Here is a 15234-nt window from a genome sequence, read left to right as displayed (position 1 = left end):
GCCCGCCTGTGGGTGTTTACTTGCACCAATAGCGCACCAAACCCAGAGACGCCTCCGATGTCCCCCACGAGCCGATGCAGTAGGAAGGGATGCCGCCCGGGTTGTGGTTGGGCCCCTGTTCCTGGACCAAGGATGATGGATCGGAGTGAGAGAGGGGTTGCTCAACACATGGCGTGCCCAAGGGGGACAGCAGCTGGCCTGAACGTTAACATCACCAGTCGACAGCGTAGAATCTCCAGCTCCAGGTGATACACGATTTACTTAATTAAAGCTGATGCTAGCCCAAACAACTTCAAGCTTAGTTGCGCCCAGTTCTTGCTTTCTTCTCGACTCCCGAACCTCGTAAGCAGCCGAGAACGGGCTAACGCTGACTAGGTCCCAGCGTTTAATCTTGGTCACCTCAATTAGACAGGGGCTTGGGGTGATCCAGAGGCCGATGCCCGTGATTCCAGGCTGATTCAGACAGCCATCTCGAGATCATGAGTTGCACTCCATCACACCACGATGCCAAGGTGGAAATGACGAGGTCTGAGCTCGTCTCTTTCACATGCTCTCGTCGTCCAAGTCCCGAAACAATCCAGTCCGAGCAATCAAGCCCCAAACAATGACTCCTTGCGCTGGCTACCAAGGGCTGAGAGCGCGTTTTCTCCTTGACCTCATTCCATCGTGAATGTCCCCTCCTCCTCGCGTTTCCCCATGTCTTGAAAGCCGTCACGGGACTGAGTACAGTCCACACCCATAGCCGAAACCTCCAATTCCTCACGTTGACTTGGATAACCAACGCCCAGCTGAAGCGGGTAAGGCACGCCAAGCCGCTCCCTTTTGACTTATTGTCGATCACAAATCCCAAAATTATGAGTCCGGGTGAATGAATTACTGTACAGAGTAACACATAATGAAAGTCCAGTTTGCGATGTCCTAACAAAGGCGTCATTTGCCCACCTCCCAAAAACCAAAGAATGGGGAGCATGCTTGGCGGCAAGATGGACCCAACAAGTTCTGAAAATATCACACAAAGATGCCGGGTTGGCGTTTCTATCATTGCAATTGAATGCAAGGGCGAATACAGTGATAGCTAGACCTTACTGCCCGTTCTTGAGTCCACACCTTATGAATGCCACCAAGAAGCATATCGACTTCTACCAGCAGTGTTTTCGCTCTCAAAGTCGTCAGAAGCCGAATAGAAGTACACATGTCTCTCTGCGAACAATTTCTGCTCCTTCAAACTTCTCAAAGTTCACTTGTGTAACAATGGATAACTATTGAACAGCCAGAAGTCTTTACAAACATCTGAAAGAGACTCGAGTTGCTCTTAAGCAGTGTTAAGGTACATAACGAGAAGGTGAAGGTGTCATCCCCCAAGGGAATAGAAGAAAACAATCCTTCCGAAATCTTAACAAACTTTAAAGCCTTTCGAATACTAATCGAAACCCATCTGTTCCATAATTCGGATTATTCCAACGCTTTTATAACTAAATTATATACGTTGAATTCTCGAGGTCTCGCCCTCTTCAGTCCAGCCTTGGCCCTGCTCCACTTTTCCCCAGTCTCACTTTCTGTCCCTGCAGGAACACAACAAACGGCCTTGTCGCTCGGGACTTCCGGAGCTCGGGTCATTTCATTCATCTCTTTCACCAGGAGCCATTTCCCCCTCTGGCACACCGCATCTCGCCTCTCGTTACCTTCGGATATCACATTATCACGATCAAAGCCAGCAATCATGGCTATCGACAAGCTGGTCAAGGAGCCGAGTCTCGTCGCGGTCCTGCAGATTTCGGATCAGGCACGCGACCAGGCGAGCGCTCTCGTCAACCTCGCTGAGCAGCCACACAATGAAGCATCCGCACCGGCCGAGATCCAGTCCGAAATCGCAAAGCAGCAGAAGCTCCTCTTTACCACCATGGCCCACCTGCGGGGACTGCATCGCAACGCCAGCTTGTCCGCTCGCGAGACCAAAGCCGAGACTGCTGAGGCGCGCCAGGAAGTCGATCGCCTGCACCTCCAGCTCCAGAACCTGTACTATGAACAAAGGCATCTGCAAGGAGAGATTACTGCCTGCGAGTCATACGAGTATGCGCCGTCGCCTTCCACTCAAACAAAGACGAGTCGAGGCTTGCCTCCGACTAACACTTCCCAGCCACAAGTATCAACAACTACCTCTCATCCCCGTTGAAGAATTCCTCGCCCAGCAACCCGAACATCAAAATGACGACGAAAACACCCTCATGGTGGCTCGCATCGACCACGAACGGGCGGAACGTGAAGCCCTCGAACAGCAGCGCCAGGAGCTTCTAAAGCGCAAACAGAAGCTCATTGCTGATAACAAGAGACGAAAAGATGACTTGGCCAACCTGGACAATGACTTGGAGAAGTTCATTGACGTAAGTATTACTCGATTTTTTCGCACCAAGAGGGCGCCCTTTATCAACCAGGTCTAACCTCCTGCCAGGCCGCAAAACCGATCCAGAAACTTTTCGATAAGGCACCTTAGGCATCGCAAGCCAAAACGCGAAGAGAACGGAAACGGTTGAAGGGGCAGGTTCTGATCCAACTGCAGTGAAGGGTTCATTACCAATGGCGGATGCTCCAGAATCCGCCCAGTGCAAAAGAGTTGGTATAGAAAGGTGCGTATAGTTCCAGAACTGGCGCTGAGGATCACAAGTTGAACAAATCAAGGCAGGGGCTCTCTGGATTGGCGCAAGGCGTTTGGGGGAGGATCGATTCGGCTACCGGAAAACATGTCTCATTCGACTGGCCTCAAGGCACTCGGCGAGATATCAGATACCCTTCGAGATTATCGAAATACCCAAGGATTCATCATAATTTACGTGATCACCAAGACTGTCCCTCAGCCGCACATTGGTGTTTTCTGAAATCGACATGATCAACAAGGTTCTCTCATGAGGGAGCATTGATGGCCGATTTTCTCAAGTACTAATGGAACTACTTACATTTCCCAGGGAATAGGAATACCAGCTTTATCAGTCTTACGCGAACTTTCTGCCATGGTTCACGACAGCCCATCACGGGAGCACCCTTTTTGACGGCAATCTACGGGGCACACTTGAACAACCAATTCTTCCCCTCCTCAGGTCTTCTCTGTACACCGCCACATGGGCGCCGATGTTGGGGACTGATCAAGAATGGGGCCTTCTTTATCTCGAGGGACTTGATTCACTAACAATTGATTGAGGCGGCGGTAAGGGTGAGAGAGGACTACAATCCTTAAGCCTTTCCGTCCTCCAGCCTTCCAATCTCCCAAGGGTCGTGGCGGTGGAAGCCCAAGCACAACACCATGACGATTATCCATCTAACGTCGGTTACGGCGCGCCGTCGCTGTCGCAGCGAGTTGACGATTAACAGGGGGAGGTTGACAGAAACGCAGATATCCAATCACTACGCCTCGTGGGCCAATAACAGCCAAGCATCGACGGGGGACTGGTAGAGGTCCATGGGTTGGTGTCGACTAAATGGGGCCCACAATCGCCGGGTGCAACGACCATTGTCTTTCACGCGCCTGAAAAAGAAGCTTAGGAGCTTGTCGCTACTCCCTCCCGCTCCGCCAAATTTGAGCCCATGGCCCAACGGTTACATGGCTTTAACGGACCAAGAGCCAGTGGTAGACACGCGTGTTGTGGCAATGCATTGCGATTGACGAACGATGTCTCGGCAACCAGAACGGTCCCAAGGCGGCGTCACAGCGGCCACACACAGGCTACCAAATCGAATGAGCCTCGTGGACACAACCTCGAACCAGTGAACGACGGCTGCTTGTCAACGTTGCCGAGCAGACGCAGACCAAGGGCCAGCCCCATGTCACTCGTGATCTGTGTTTGATTAGGATCGTGGGTGCTGGAGAATGCGCCCATTCCTGGATGTGAAGGTGATCAAGATGGCGATTTTGGAGCAACGGGACTTGATACGATCGGCTGATTGGCTATGCCATAATGTTTAACAAGCGACGAAGCGACGGTCCCAGGTCAAACAGGCGCGTGAGCGGTCGAGTGCTATCACAAGTGAACAGCAGGGAAGGATTCAACATGGCCAGCCCGATTGTCGCCTGTCTCCATTATTTGGATGTCGGCGAAACGCTGCCCAACGAGCCCCCTCGCCATCTGGCCAAGGAAAGAATTCGAAAACAACCCTTAATCCGATCTTCCTGGAGGGAGCACAGAGCAAAGGCTGGCAGTTCGTTTCCGAAAGCCAATGCGAATATTATGCCTATCCGAAACCCACATGGGTCGAGACCCCACATGGGAAATCCAGGTTCTGCTAGGCCTTGACGCCCGAAGGAAAAGCCAAAAAGGGAAATTCGATGTACGCCGATCTATACAACACAATCTACACTTCGTGGCCGTGCAAATTTTGGCTGCCCACCTTGTCTAGGCACAATAATATGCTTGGCTTGCGGACATGGACACATTGGTCAGCTCCCCGTCATCTCGTTCAATTGCCTGTGTGGCCTTGAAGTTGGAGGTTGAGACTTGGTTCGAACAAGGGCCTGACAACCCCGGCTTGGATCTGGGTTCGCGCATCTTTTGGACAGGGCTTGAGGGACCCTGCGCAACGCATCTCGAATCATGGGCCTCTACTTGTCTGTGACTGGTCGAACTGAGCAGCATCCGGCATTTCTAAAGGGAAAGAAACACAGACATTCAAGGGTTCTCCAGCCACACTTTGTTCGGCTTCCACCAGGGACTGTTTGTTCTGCTAACCAAGTATCAGAGGTCTACTACTCAATACTTTGATCTTTAACGCTGGCATTGACTCGTCGGTGTACGTTCTATATCGCTCAGAACGAGATCGGCTTAATCATGAGATGGAACATGGTTCTGTTATCCATGGCGGAAGAAATTGGATCATGGGTTAGAAATCCCCCGTCCCATCGCCCTGCTTGGTTATCGGCAGGCCAGGTTGGGAGCCCAAGGCTACAGTACTGCCGTGTGCATGGAGCATGAGCTGGGAGGTAACCATACCCCCGCGTGGTATAGTGTGAATCCGCATGGAGCACCTTGGTGGTGAGGACGTCTTGGCTTGACTGTTGTCTCCTCTAGTGTTGGACCCTTGGATGCTCGCTTTGCCGATATCTCGACGCCGCCTCCCCGTTCTCGCCTTCTCCTTTCCTCACTAATATTGGCTTCCCCGTAGTAGCTCACTCATTGGAGGTTCTGTGTTGTCTGACGTCGTCAAGCTCAGCCTTGCAGGTGCACGCGAGGACACCAGCACCGAGCTCCCCCGAGTTGCACCGGTCCCAGATTTCTTCATCTGCTCCCTTGCTCTTTCCACCTCTTTTTCTTCCTCTCACATCGAGACTTCCTCTTACTGCTCTGTGAAAGGTTGTGAGAAACCATCCTCCTTTCCCTTCCCTCCTCCTCGTTGTCGTCTATCCACAGGCTGCCTCTTTGGCAGTTGGAGCCTTTTCGGCGCTCTTCAACCTCTCCCGTCGAGCGCGCGCCCGCGCTCTTGTCTCGAAAATGTCTCTCTTCACTTGGTGCGCTCAACGCGCCGGTGGTCTGAGTATGATCGTTTTGATTGCGCTCTGCTACTGGGTTATATCGCGCGAGTCGACCACTGAGCAGCATCGATACAAGTATGAGCAACCCATCAACCAGGGCACGTATTACTCGTCTACATCTACGACGGGCGCGGGCATTTGGACCTACCTCTTCTCATACTATTGCCTCCTTATCCATGTCCTGGTCTGCGTCTTTCCTCTCCGCGCGTGCTGGACTGTCTGGACCCTCACACAATCGTTGAAGCGCGCGGCGCAGAGCCATTCGCTCCTTGACCTGAAGAAGCTCGCCTCGCGCCGCGACTCGTACACGTCAGTATCGAGCTCAGAGACCCTCATCTCTAGCCACAATGGCGGGTGCTCCTCGACCACTAGCGAGGCCGGGGATATTGACCCTGAGCTTTACACAGACGGCGTGTCTGGGGCTGGCGATAATGTTATCCACGCCATCGTCATTCCCAACTACAAGGAAGAGCACGACACCCTCAAAGAGACGCTCGAGGTTTTGGCTTCTCACCCTCAGGCGCAAGACTCGTATGATGTAGGTTTTCTCCTTTGCCACTCTCAGCTCTCTCGTTTTCTATGATCCAGAGCCACGATGGTTTCTCTATGTCCTAAGCGGCTAACCTTTTGTTTCCCCCAGGTATATCTCGGAATGGAGCAGCGCGAGGCCAATGCCGAAACCAAGGCCTTGGGTCTGATTCAGGAGTTTGCAAAAAAGTTTCGGTCAATCGACTTTACGCTTCATCCATCAGACATCCCTGCTGAAGCAGCAGGAAAGGGTAGCAACATTGGTTGGGCTGCGCGCAAGCTAAGCGAAAAGTACTCAATGGGAGTGAGGAGGAACGTGATTATCACAGGAATCGATGGTGAGATCCGCCTCATGAAGCCCCTTTAACTGAAGAGACCCTTACTAACTCGGGATGTGCATCCAGCCGACAGTCACCTCTCCTCCAGCTACTTTACAATTCTCACCAACATGCACTTGTCCTACCCCGAGACTGCGTTGACGACGGTGTATTCGGCTCCCGTCATTTTCGACCGCAACGCACACGCGGTTCCCGCCCTTGTCCGCGTGGCTGACATTCTCTGGTGTGCTGCTGGCATGTCAGGCCTCTACCCTGGCTCTACTATCTCCCCTCCCACATCTGTCTATTCCCTCCCCTTGGATCTGGTTGACCGTGTGGGTGGGTGGGATTGTGGCAGCGAAGCCATCGGCGAAGATCTTCACATGTACATCAAGTGTTTCTTCACTCTCAATGGCAACTTGACTAGCCGCGTCATCCACAGTCCCGTCAGCCAGAGCAACGTCACTGGTGGAGGCAGCACCTTGGGCGACGTTCGAGCCCGGTACAAGCAGGCCCTCCGTCACATGTGGGGAGCCCTCGACACAGGGTTCGCGCTTCGCAGGCTGGTTGAGATGTGGCAGGACCGAAAGCAGACTTCTCGAACATATCAGCCCCTTCACTGCACTTTCGCCGATGCCAACAGCCTCGCCATCCATGAGAGCCAGCTTGGAAGTGAGGGCAATGGCCAACCATGTGAGAACGGCATCTTCTCGGATATCACCAAGGACACTATCAAGGAACCTCACTGGGAACATGTTTTCTACATGATGCATCGGCTTTTTGAAGCGCATTTCCTCCCTGTTCACATGGCTGTCTTGGTGCTGGCCTCGACTATCTATGTCAAACTTACAGAGGGCAATGAAGACCCCCATGACCTTGCATGGGTTTTCAGCTGGTGCAACGTAATCCGCATTTTTGGCTTCTTCCAGATCAGCATCTACGTCTTCTTATACGAGAGCTTTCACCGGGTCGGTGTGGCAAGCCGCGAGAGGGAGATGGTCAAGGCAGGATTGGCCAGCGAGATGGACTTCTCTCGGCGATCTCTTGGAAAGAACTGGGTTGACTACCTTGTCATTCCCGTTGTTGCTCCCCTGTACGGCACCATCCCCAGCGCCCAGGCTCTGATCTGCCAGCTGTGGGCTCAAGACTTGGTCTACACTGTGAGCAAGAAGGCAACACGACGACAAATACCGGTTGTGAGAGTGGACGAAATGGCTTAGACGATGGGGTAAGCAGCATCAAATAATGAGGAGGACTCGGACTGTTGCATGAAGAGACTTGCGATGACCGTGAGATGGGTGACGATGGATGGCGCGACGACAGGGGCACCTGTATCGCATGGCATAATGACTTGGTTATTTGTGTGGGTGGACTTGATAAAGGCATGATTAGGAGTTGATGATCTCTTTCTGAGAGACTCATTCGGAGTTCAGGGCACAGAATAGGCATGCAGGCATTTCAGGGTGTTCGCAGAGAGAGCCTCTTGGTTTTGAGGCGAGAGAGGTATAGATGGATTAATAAATGGTACTCCAACATATTTATTACCCTATGCCTACATAACTATTCTGATTGCATGGATATATCTAGGTAGTGGCCGTTGCTTCAACGCCTGCCTGGTTCGACAGCACTCGAGTACAAGCAATACATGAAGTGTGTCTCATGATGGTGGAGCATGGATCGGAGGTTGCTTGAGGTGAGTGGAGGTTGTCGGCGCCGACTTGACATGGAAGTTCCGTAGTGCTTCGGATGTTAAGCCAAGTCAACCAATCACAGCAACGCCAAGAGACGGATTCAGCATTTGAAGAATCGAGACTTGCAACCACTGCACTCTCTACATGCCGAGTTGATTCCAGGACGAAGCGGATCGGAGTATAAGAGATCAGGAGACGCGTCAGTAATTTGAATCAAGAAGCCCGAGTATATAATACAATAATCTGGTTCTGTGTCCTGCTGTTGAAATTCTCAACTCTCATGTCCCATTACGACTTGTCAACTCGCAAGTAGATAAATCTGGAGAGATATCAACTACCGCCATGGCATCCAAACAGCTACGAATCGGCGTCTTCGTCCCCACAGGCGCACAGTTCCTCGACGTTGCGACTGTCGATGTGCTCGCCTCCATGTCCAAGGAGTACCTTGGCGGGCTTCCCCACCTCCCGGCGCACATCAGCGAACTGGCACCAAGCACCAAGATCATCTACATCACATCGCCGGAGCTCTTCCCGGACGTGCCCTTGACAGCCGACCTTTCGATCCGGGCAACACACACCTTTGAGGACGAGGCCGTGGCGCCAGGCAAGCTGGACATTGTCGTGGTGCCTGGGCCGGACCCGAGCGCCACGTTTGGGGATGGCGCGACCAAGTGGCTGAGGGATCAGTTTCACGCCAAGGGTGTAGATGTCTTGAGCGTCTGTACGGGCGTGTTCCTCTGCGGCGCGGCGGGCATCTTGGACGGCAAGACTGTGAGTGGACCAAGAGGGTTGCAGAGTGAGATAGTCAAGAGACATCCAAAGGTGAGGCTGGTGGGAGAAAAGTACCGATGGGTTCAAGACGGCAACCTATGGTCAAGTGGTAAGTTTTAATCAAGTCTATCCATACCACAACGCTCGGCTAATGCAATCTCTCAGGCGGCGTGACCAACGGCAACGACCTCATGGTTGCGTACGCCCGTGCGAGCACAAAGCACTGGCCTGGCCCCGTAGCCGAGATGGGCGCCATGTTGACCGACGTGGGTGACCGATCTCAGATCTATGGCGAGGGACAGAGCAGGTTCGTGCTGGGAGTGGCTTGGCAGATTGTCAAGGCGTGGTTCATGAGCTTGGGGAAGGGCAAGGCGAAGGCGAACTAGAGGAGGACAGGACAGTGTTTGATCAAGGAGGGTAACTTGGCACGTGTTAATTAGTGAGTTTCTTTAATATCATTGTTGCATTTAACAACCTAGGTTGTCAATGGGTAGGGAGAGATCAGTGGATGAGTTGACTCCATCAGGAGCTCAACATGTTCATCTCCAGGCTTGAAAGACGTCGGCGGCTCCGAGCATTCGTTGCTTGACTCGGTAGCAGGCCACAATGGGCTGAGAAGTACGTACTCGGTCCGTAACTGACCGTCTTTTTGTTAGCTTCAGAGTGTTCGTCTGTTCCATTCGCGGTGGAAACTTGCAGCGGGAAAATCTGCACTACAGCGGAGACCATCTGGTTGCTGAGACAGCGACCGCCCCGTCACGATAAGGTCCTTATCGCGGCATCTAATTGGCGCTTTCTGTTTTGCGCGGTGGGGTTGCCTGCTCGTCCCCAAAAAAAAATTTCGAGCTCTCTTCTAGCAGTTGCTTCTCGACTTCTTCTTCGTCCGTCGTCGTGAACGAGAACCTCTTCTTCAACTTCCATCCATCCCAACCAACCCTCTTCTCTCTCCTGCTTCTCTGCGAGGTTCATCCCTTCGTTCACGATTTCTTCATCCATCGTATTCACATCATCAACGAACTCCTAATATCCCACATTCAAGATGTCTGCTGTTCCTGGTCCTGTCTACGGCCTCGAGGTCCCGCCTGGCGAGATCTTGATTCCTGCCGCCATGGAGTTCCCTGCCTCTGTGAGTCGCCGTCCTGCTTCCTGAAGACGCTGCTGGTTCGACGCGATGCAATGCGCTGGCTTGTTTTGGCTTGTCGCGACGCTTGCGACACCATCGCTTCGCCCTTTGGAGCTCGACTTGCTAACCGTGAAAAATTGCAGTTCCGCATCACAATGGCTGCCGTGGATCCCACCCAGGAGCCCGAGGCTGATGCTGAGGGCAACGTTCCCGCCGTCCCTCGCGCCACCCTCCGACTCGTCAAGCGAGCCTTCCCCGGTCTTGATGACGAGGACGAGGACGATGAGGTTGATGACGAGTATCTGAGGGCCCTCCTCGCCGGAGAGGACGATGAGTCTGATTCCGACGAAGAGGCCAACGGTGGCCCCAGCGACCCCGCCAAGTCCAAGAAGCAGAAGCAGGCCGAGGCCATCAAGAAGCTCATCGAGTCCGCCCAGGCCGAGTCTGACGAGGACGAGGAGATGGAGGATGCCAAGCCCAAGAGCAAGGGCAAGGGCAAGGGCAAGGCCGTCGAGGAGGACTCTGATGAGGACGATGAGGACGACGACAGCGACCTCGACAGCGAGGGCGCCGACCTTGAGAACTTTGTCATTTGCACTCTTGACACCGAGCGAGTAAGTCAATTGCGTCCGGTGCTCTCCTGAACACAGCCAGCTAACACCTACCTTCCAGAACTACCAGCAGCCTCTTGACATCACCGTTAACCACGGTGAGAAGGTCTTCTTCGTCGTTACCGGTACCCACACCGTTTACCTCACCGGTAACTACATCATGGATGACGATGATGACGAGGATGATGAGGATGAGGACGACTACGACCTTGACCCTGAGGAGCTCGACTACGAGCTTGGTGGCGAGGACAGCGATGAGAGCGACGAGCTCGATGGCCTTGAGGACCCCCGCATCCAGGAGATCGACTCTGATGAGGAGGAGGCTCCTAAGCTGGTGCCCGTCAAGAAGGGCAAGAACAAGCGCTCCGCTGAGGAGGCCACTGAGGGTCTTGATGAGCTTATGGCCAAGGACGATGCCAAGCTCTCCAAGAAGCAGCAGAAGAAGCTCAAGAACAACAAGGGCGAGGCTGTTGCCGCCGAGGACAAGAAGGACGCCAAGAAGGTTCAGTTCGCCAAGAACCTCGAGCAGGGCCCTACCGGCTCGACTGAGAAGGCCAAGCAGGCCAAGGCCGCCCCCAGCGTCAAGGTTGTCCAGGGCGTCACCGTCGACGACCGAACCATTGGCAACGGCCGCACTGTCAAGAATGGTGACACCGTCGGTGTCCGATACATTGGCAAGCTCCAGAACGGCAAGCAGTTTGATGGTGAGTGTCGGTTCAATTCGTGACCAAGACGTCATAGACTAACACATCGGTAGCCAACAAGAAGGGCAAGCCTTTCTCCTTCAAGGTCGGCAAGGGCCAGGTCATCAAGGGTTGGGACATTGGTGTCGTCGGCATGTCCATTGGCGGTGAGCGCCGCTTGACCATTCCCGCCCACCTTGCCTACGGCTCCCGAGGCCTTCCTGGCATCCCTGCCAACAGCACATTGACCTTTGACGTCAAGCTCCTCGAGATCAAGTGAGCGCGCGGATAGACGCCAAGGGCAAAATCCAGCGTCCGCTCGTCACGGGCCGCATGTACTAATACCCCTTCTGTGGCCCTGTGCCGAGTCTTGCGAGGAGTTGATGAGTACGGATTTGGCCGTGTTTCATGGGACTCCCAAGTTCCCATCTACTGCTCGGCCAACGTCATGTTTCATGCTATGATGAGGAGCCCTAGACCTTTGCCTTCTGCGAAGAGCCGGTGTTTGTATAGAAGAACACACGGGGAGCAGCATCGGCGGCAAGCAGGGATGATGGGGCGAGGACCTGCATCGCATGGAATTGGCGTATGGCAAGAAAAGGGATCTTTTTGCGTTTGTTGCCCACAAGATGGTTAGGTAGTCTTGTGGTTTTCTAGTTAAAACGGATGGTTCGAGGGTTGGTTGTAAGGTTGTGCAAATACAGACTCTGATTTCTTTCTCTCTTACCCACGATGACTTTCCAAGTCTCAATTGGCAAGTATTCATGTGCCTTGGTCCTTCTCAACTTGGACTTTGTATGCTTTCGCTTAGTGATGCATGGTCTTGGTCGCGCCTTTCCTCTAGGGTGGTGGTGATCTACACCTCAGGAAGGCACCACCTCGTGTGATATCTTCAACTCCAGTTGTTCAACTCACTCAACCTTGTCCATCCACACGCCATTAACTACAACGGTTTTGCACAATTAGCCGTGAGCTCGCGGTCAGGTTTTGTCTCTCTCTTTGCTAGATAACCACCCCATCTTTCTTTTTCCAGCAGCCCAATAACTCTAACATTCATGCAACACTGACTTTCAGCATCAGTTACCCTGCAGCATCATGGGCCCAACTCTGGTCGAGAAAACAAGTCATCAACTACTACACTTTTCGTCTGGTGAATCTGGGAACTCTCCTGGACCATCTCTAGGATCCACCTAGAATGGGGAAGAGGATGGAGACGGGAAACATGTCATGGGCCTGCGTCGTACCGGCTCCAAAGTATGGAAAGACATTCGCGGTGTCATTAGGGCGATTGGGAGGAGTAGTCGCAGCGGTAAGGAGATCCAGCACCTGCTACTTTGCGACATCATACTCATCTGCCCTACACAGGCCTCGAGGTTTCTGCAGACTCGGATACAGCCCCCGCGGACTCGACTAAAGCCTCTGTACTGGCCAAAGATGTTATTCCACACCACGCTGAGGAATCTCCCAAACGCACCCCCAAAGGTATAGGCGCCAAGGACCTCATTCGAAAGCTTAGGCTCAATCCTGCGGCCTTGGACTCCAATTCGACTCTCATACAGCGAAGCCCTTTGAAGAGGGCACGGAGCTCGCTTCTGGTCTTGCACAGCGCCCACTCGAGCGACCTGGACACTCCATGTTCGTCTGGAGCAAGTGACAAGATATCAGCTGCGGGTGACGATTCAACAAGAAAGACGTCGATCGACTCCCGTTCCTCACAATGGAATAAGGAAACTGCCATTAGACGACACAGACGAAACCCGTGGACTCGGTCAAGCCCAGAAGGCCGCGCTCTCAGTACCATCCCCGAGGCTGGTGTTGTACAGGCTCGGCCTACTATCGCAACTGTCGAGAAAGCTTCTGCTGCAAAAATATTCCTCGAAACATACTTCAATGAGCTTCTCTACAAGCCCGATACCCGTGCTCTAAGACGGCAATGTTTGGAATCTCAGTTGTGCCACTGTCTCTACTTGACCCCTGACCAGAAGGAGGTGATCCGGGCATCCAACGACTGCCAGGAGACGTGGCACTTGAGAGAGTTACGGGTGATGAAGTCCAGAGCTATCTCACCTGCTGGCAGAAAGGACGGTAACCCGTCTCCCGACAACTACGAGCCCCTGCAGATTTTGGGCAAGGGAAGCTTTGGAGTCGTGAGATTGGTACGTGAGAGGCCTGCTCCGGGACATGCTTTCCCAGGACAAGTCTATGCCATGAAAGTTATCCGAAAATCGGAAATGCTACGCAACAGCCAAGAAGGTCATTTGAGGGCCGAAAGGGACTTCTTGGTTGCTTCCGAGGGCTCACAATGGTTAGTGGCCTGAAAGCCCCGATTTGACAGTGACTGGCTAACCGGCACCTTGACAGGGCTGTTCCATTGATAGCCAGTTTTCAAGATGCTGCGAATCTTTATTTGGTCATGGAATACATGCCAGGCGGCGACTTTCTGGGACTACTCATTCGCCAAAATATCCTTCGGGAGCATGTTGCGCAGTTCTACATTGCCGAGATGATTCTTGCTGTGGAGGAAGCTCATCGCCTCAACTTTATCCATCGAGATATTAAGCCCGACAACTTCCTGATATCTGCGTCTAGTCACCTGAAGATATCCGACTTTGGGCTTGCGTTCGATGACCACTGGTCCCATGATGCTGCGTACTACAACAGTCATCGATATTCTCTCGTTCGGAGATTAGGGATCAATATCAATGGAGACGAGGCTGATCAGAAAAGCAGCAAAGACATTCTGAAGCAGTTCGAATGGTACCAATCTCTTGTATCAGGACTCGACAGACATGGAAAGTATCCCCTGGCAAAGGATGAGGACCTACAGAGCCTCATCGGCTGGAGAAACCGACATGGCAACCGCACTGCGGCGAGGTCAGTTGTTGGGACGAGCCAATACATGGCCCCAGAGGTTATTCTTGGCCAGCAGTACGACGGGAGATGTGACTAGTAGAGCATTGGCATCATCCTGTATGAATGCCTTTACGGGCAGACGCCCTTTTTGGCCGAGGAAGGGCGCAAGCAGACCAAACAAAACATTGTGGCGAGTACGCCCAGCTCTGAGGAACTGCCTACAGCGTGAAACTGACAAAAAAGTAGGAATTCAAGAATCACTTCTCGTTTCCGCATCGGCCTGCGGTTAGCGAAAAATGTAAAGATCTCATCTGCCGCTTGATACAGGAGAAGGAGTACCGGCTTTGCTCGAGAAAGTATCAGATGAGATATCGCGCCCCATTCGACGGCACTCGTTCTACAGAGTATGTCGGACGTTATGTCTTTGCCAACGATGCAGAAGACATCAAGGCGCACAGGTGGTTCAGGAATATCCCATGGGATCGGTTGCAGTCCATGCCGCCCCCCTTCACTCCGCACCTACAGGGTGACGATGACGCTCACTACTTCGACGAGTCGGAGCCCTTCGAAGACTGGTCCGAGTCAATGCCCTCGGGCGTGTTCCTCAACTCGGAGGACGTGAGAACCCTGCTCTGTGGGTTCGAGACTCATGTTCAAGAGAAGGCGATGGAGCTTGTCAAGACACCATTTGACGCAGCCAAACTTCGAGGCATCGACCGCGATCTTGATGCCTCCAAGGAGCTACAACCCAACGAAAAGCTTGCGCTAAAACAGTTTGTGAGATTCTATGGCCACAAGGAGCGCAGGCGGCCACGGGATATGCTTCTCCGAGACAAGGATACCAGAAAGACAGTCATGAAGATTCGAAGAGAGACGGCCTTTATAGGGTACACCTGGCGAAGGATGAGGCCTGGAGGATATATCGCCCTGAGACCGTCGGATTCAGGAAACGAGCTGGAACATTGATAAATAAGACCTCTTCTGGTGACGTAGAAGAAGAGTCGGTCCCAGGCAGGGGCCAGAGCGAGAATTGGACTTGGATAATCATTATTGGTATTATTATCATTAGAAATTATCAAGCAAGCTTTGCTTTAGTAGTAGTATACGTGTTCTATCCTAAAATCCTTGCGTTCATGAATCCT

General features: G+C 52.9%; 5 protein-coding genes across 5 annotated transcripts; all 5 read left to right on the top strand.

The window, feature by feature from the left end:
• Positions 1 to 1720: 1720 nt before the first annotated feature.
• MRS44_001049 (uncharacterized protein) lies at positions 1721 to 2491 on the top strand (the record flags this gene model as incomplete). Its single annotated transcript, XM_046280707.2, has 3 exons — positions 1721 to 2070; positions 2138 to 2381; positions 2450 to 2491. The coding sequence occupies 3 exons, from the start codon at positions 1721 to 1723 to the stop codon at positions 2489 to 2491; spliced, it is 636 nt and encodes a 211-aa protein (XP_046138939.1).
• Positions 2492 to 5474: 2983 nt separating this feature from the next.
• MRS44_001048 (uncharacterized protein) lies at positions 5475 to 7580 on the top strand (the record flags this gene model as incomplete). Its single annotated transcript, XM_046267602.2, has 3 exons — positions 5475 to 6053; positions 6156 to 6381; positions 6448 to 7580. The coding sequence occupies 3 exons, from the start codon at positions 5475 to 5477 to the stop codon at positions 7578 to 7580; spliced, it is 1938 nt and encodes a 645-aa protein (XP_046138938.2).
• Positions 7581 to 8393: 813 nt separating this feature from the next.
• MRS44_001047 (uncharacterized protein) lies at positions 8394 to 9208 on the top strand (the record flags this gene model as incomplete). The annotated part of the gene is made up of 2 exons (XM_046275053.2): positions 8394 to 8931; positions 8988 to 9208. The coding sequence occupies 2 exons, from the start codon at positions 8394 to 8396 to the stop codon at positions 9206 to 9208; spliced, it is 759 nt and encodes a 252-aa protein (XP_046138937.2).
• A 653-nt stretch (positions 9209 to 9861) lies between these two features.
• Positions 9862 to 11519, top strand: MRS44_001046 (uncharacterized protein; the record flags this gene model as incomplete). Its single annotated transcript, XM_046275052.2, has 4 exons — positions 9862 to 9948; positions 10089 to 10559; positions 10618 to 11260; positions 11314 to 11519. The coding sequence occupies 4 exons, from the start codon at positions 9862 to 9864 to the stop codon at positions 11517 to 11519; spliced, it is 1407 nt and encodes a 468-aa protein (XP_046138936.1).
• Positions 11520 to 12466: 947 nt separating this feature from the next.
• MRS44_001045 (uncharacterized protein) lies at positions 12467 to 15058 on the top strand (the record flags this gene model as incomplete). Its single annotated transcript, XM_065623538.1, has 4 exons — positions 12467 to 12548; positions 12605 to 13544; positions 13601 to 14150; positions 14339 to 15058. 4 exons carry the CDS (start codon positions 12467 to 12469, stop codon positions 15056 to 15058), a joined length of 2292 nt encoding a protein of 763 aa, XP_065479985.1.
• Between the last annotated feature and the right edge of the window lie 176 nt (positions 15059 to 15234).

The sequence above is a fragment of the Fusarium solani genome (assembly GCF_023522795.1).
Source record: "Fusarium solani strain SB1 chromosome Unknown bctg00000000, whole genome shotgun sequence".
NCBI lineage: Eukaryota > Fungi > Ascomycota > Sordariomycetes > Hypocreales > Nectriaceae > Fusarium > Fusarium solani.
This window is presented reverse-complemented; position numbering and strand designations above follow the sequence as displayed.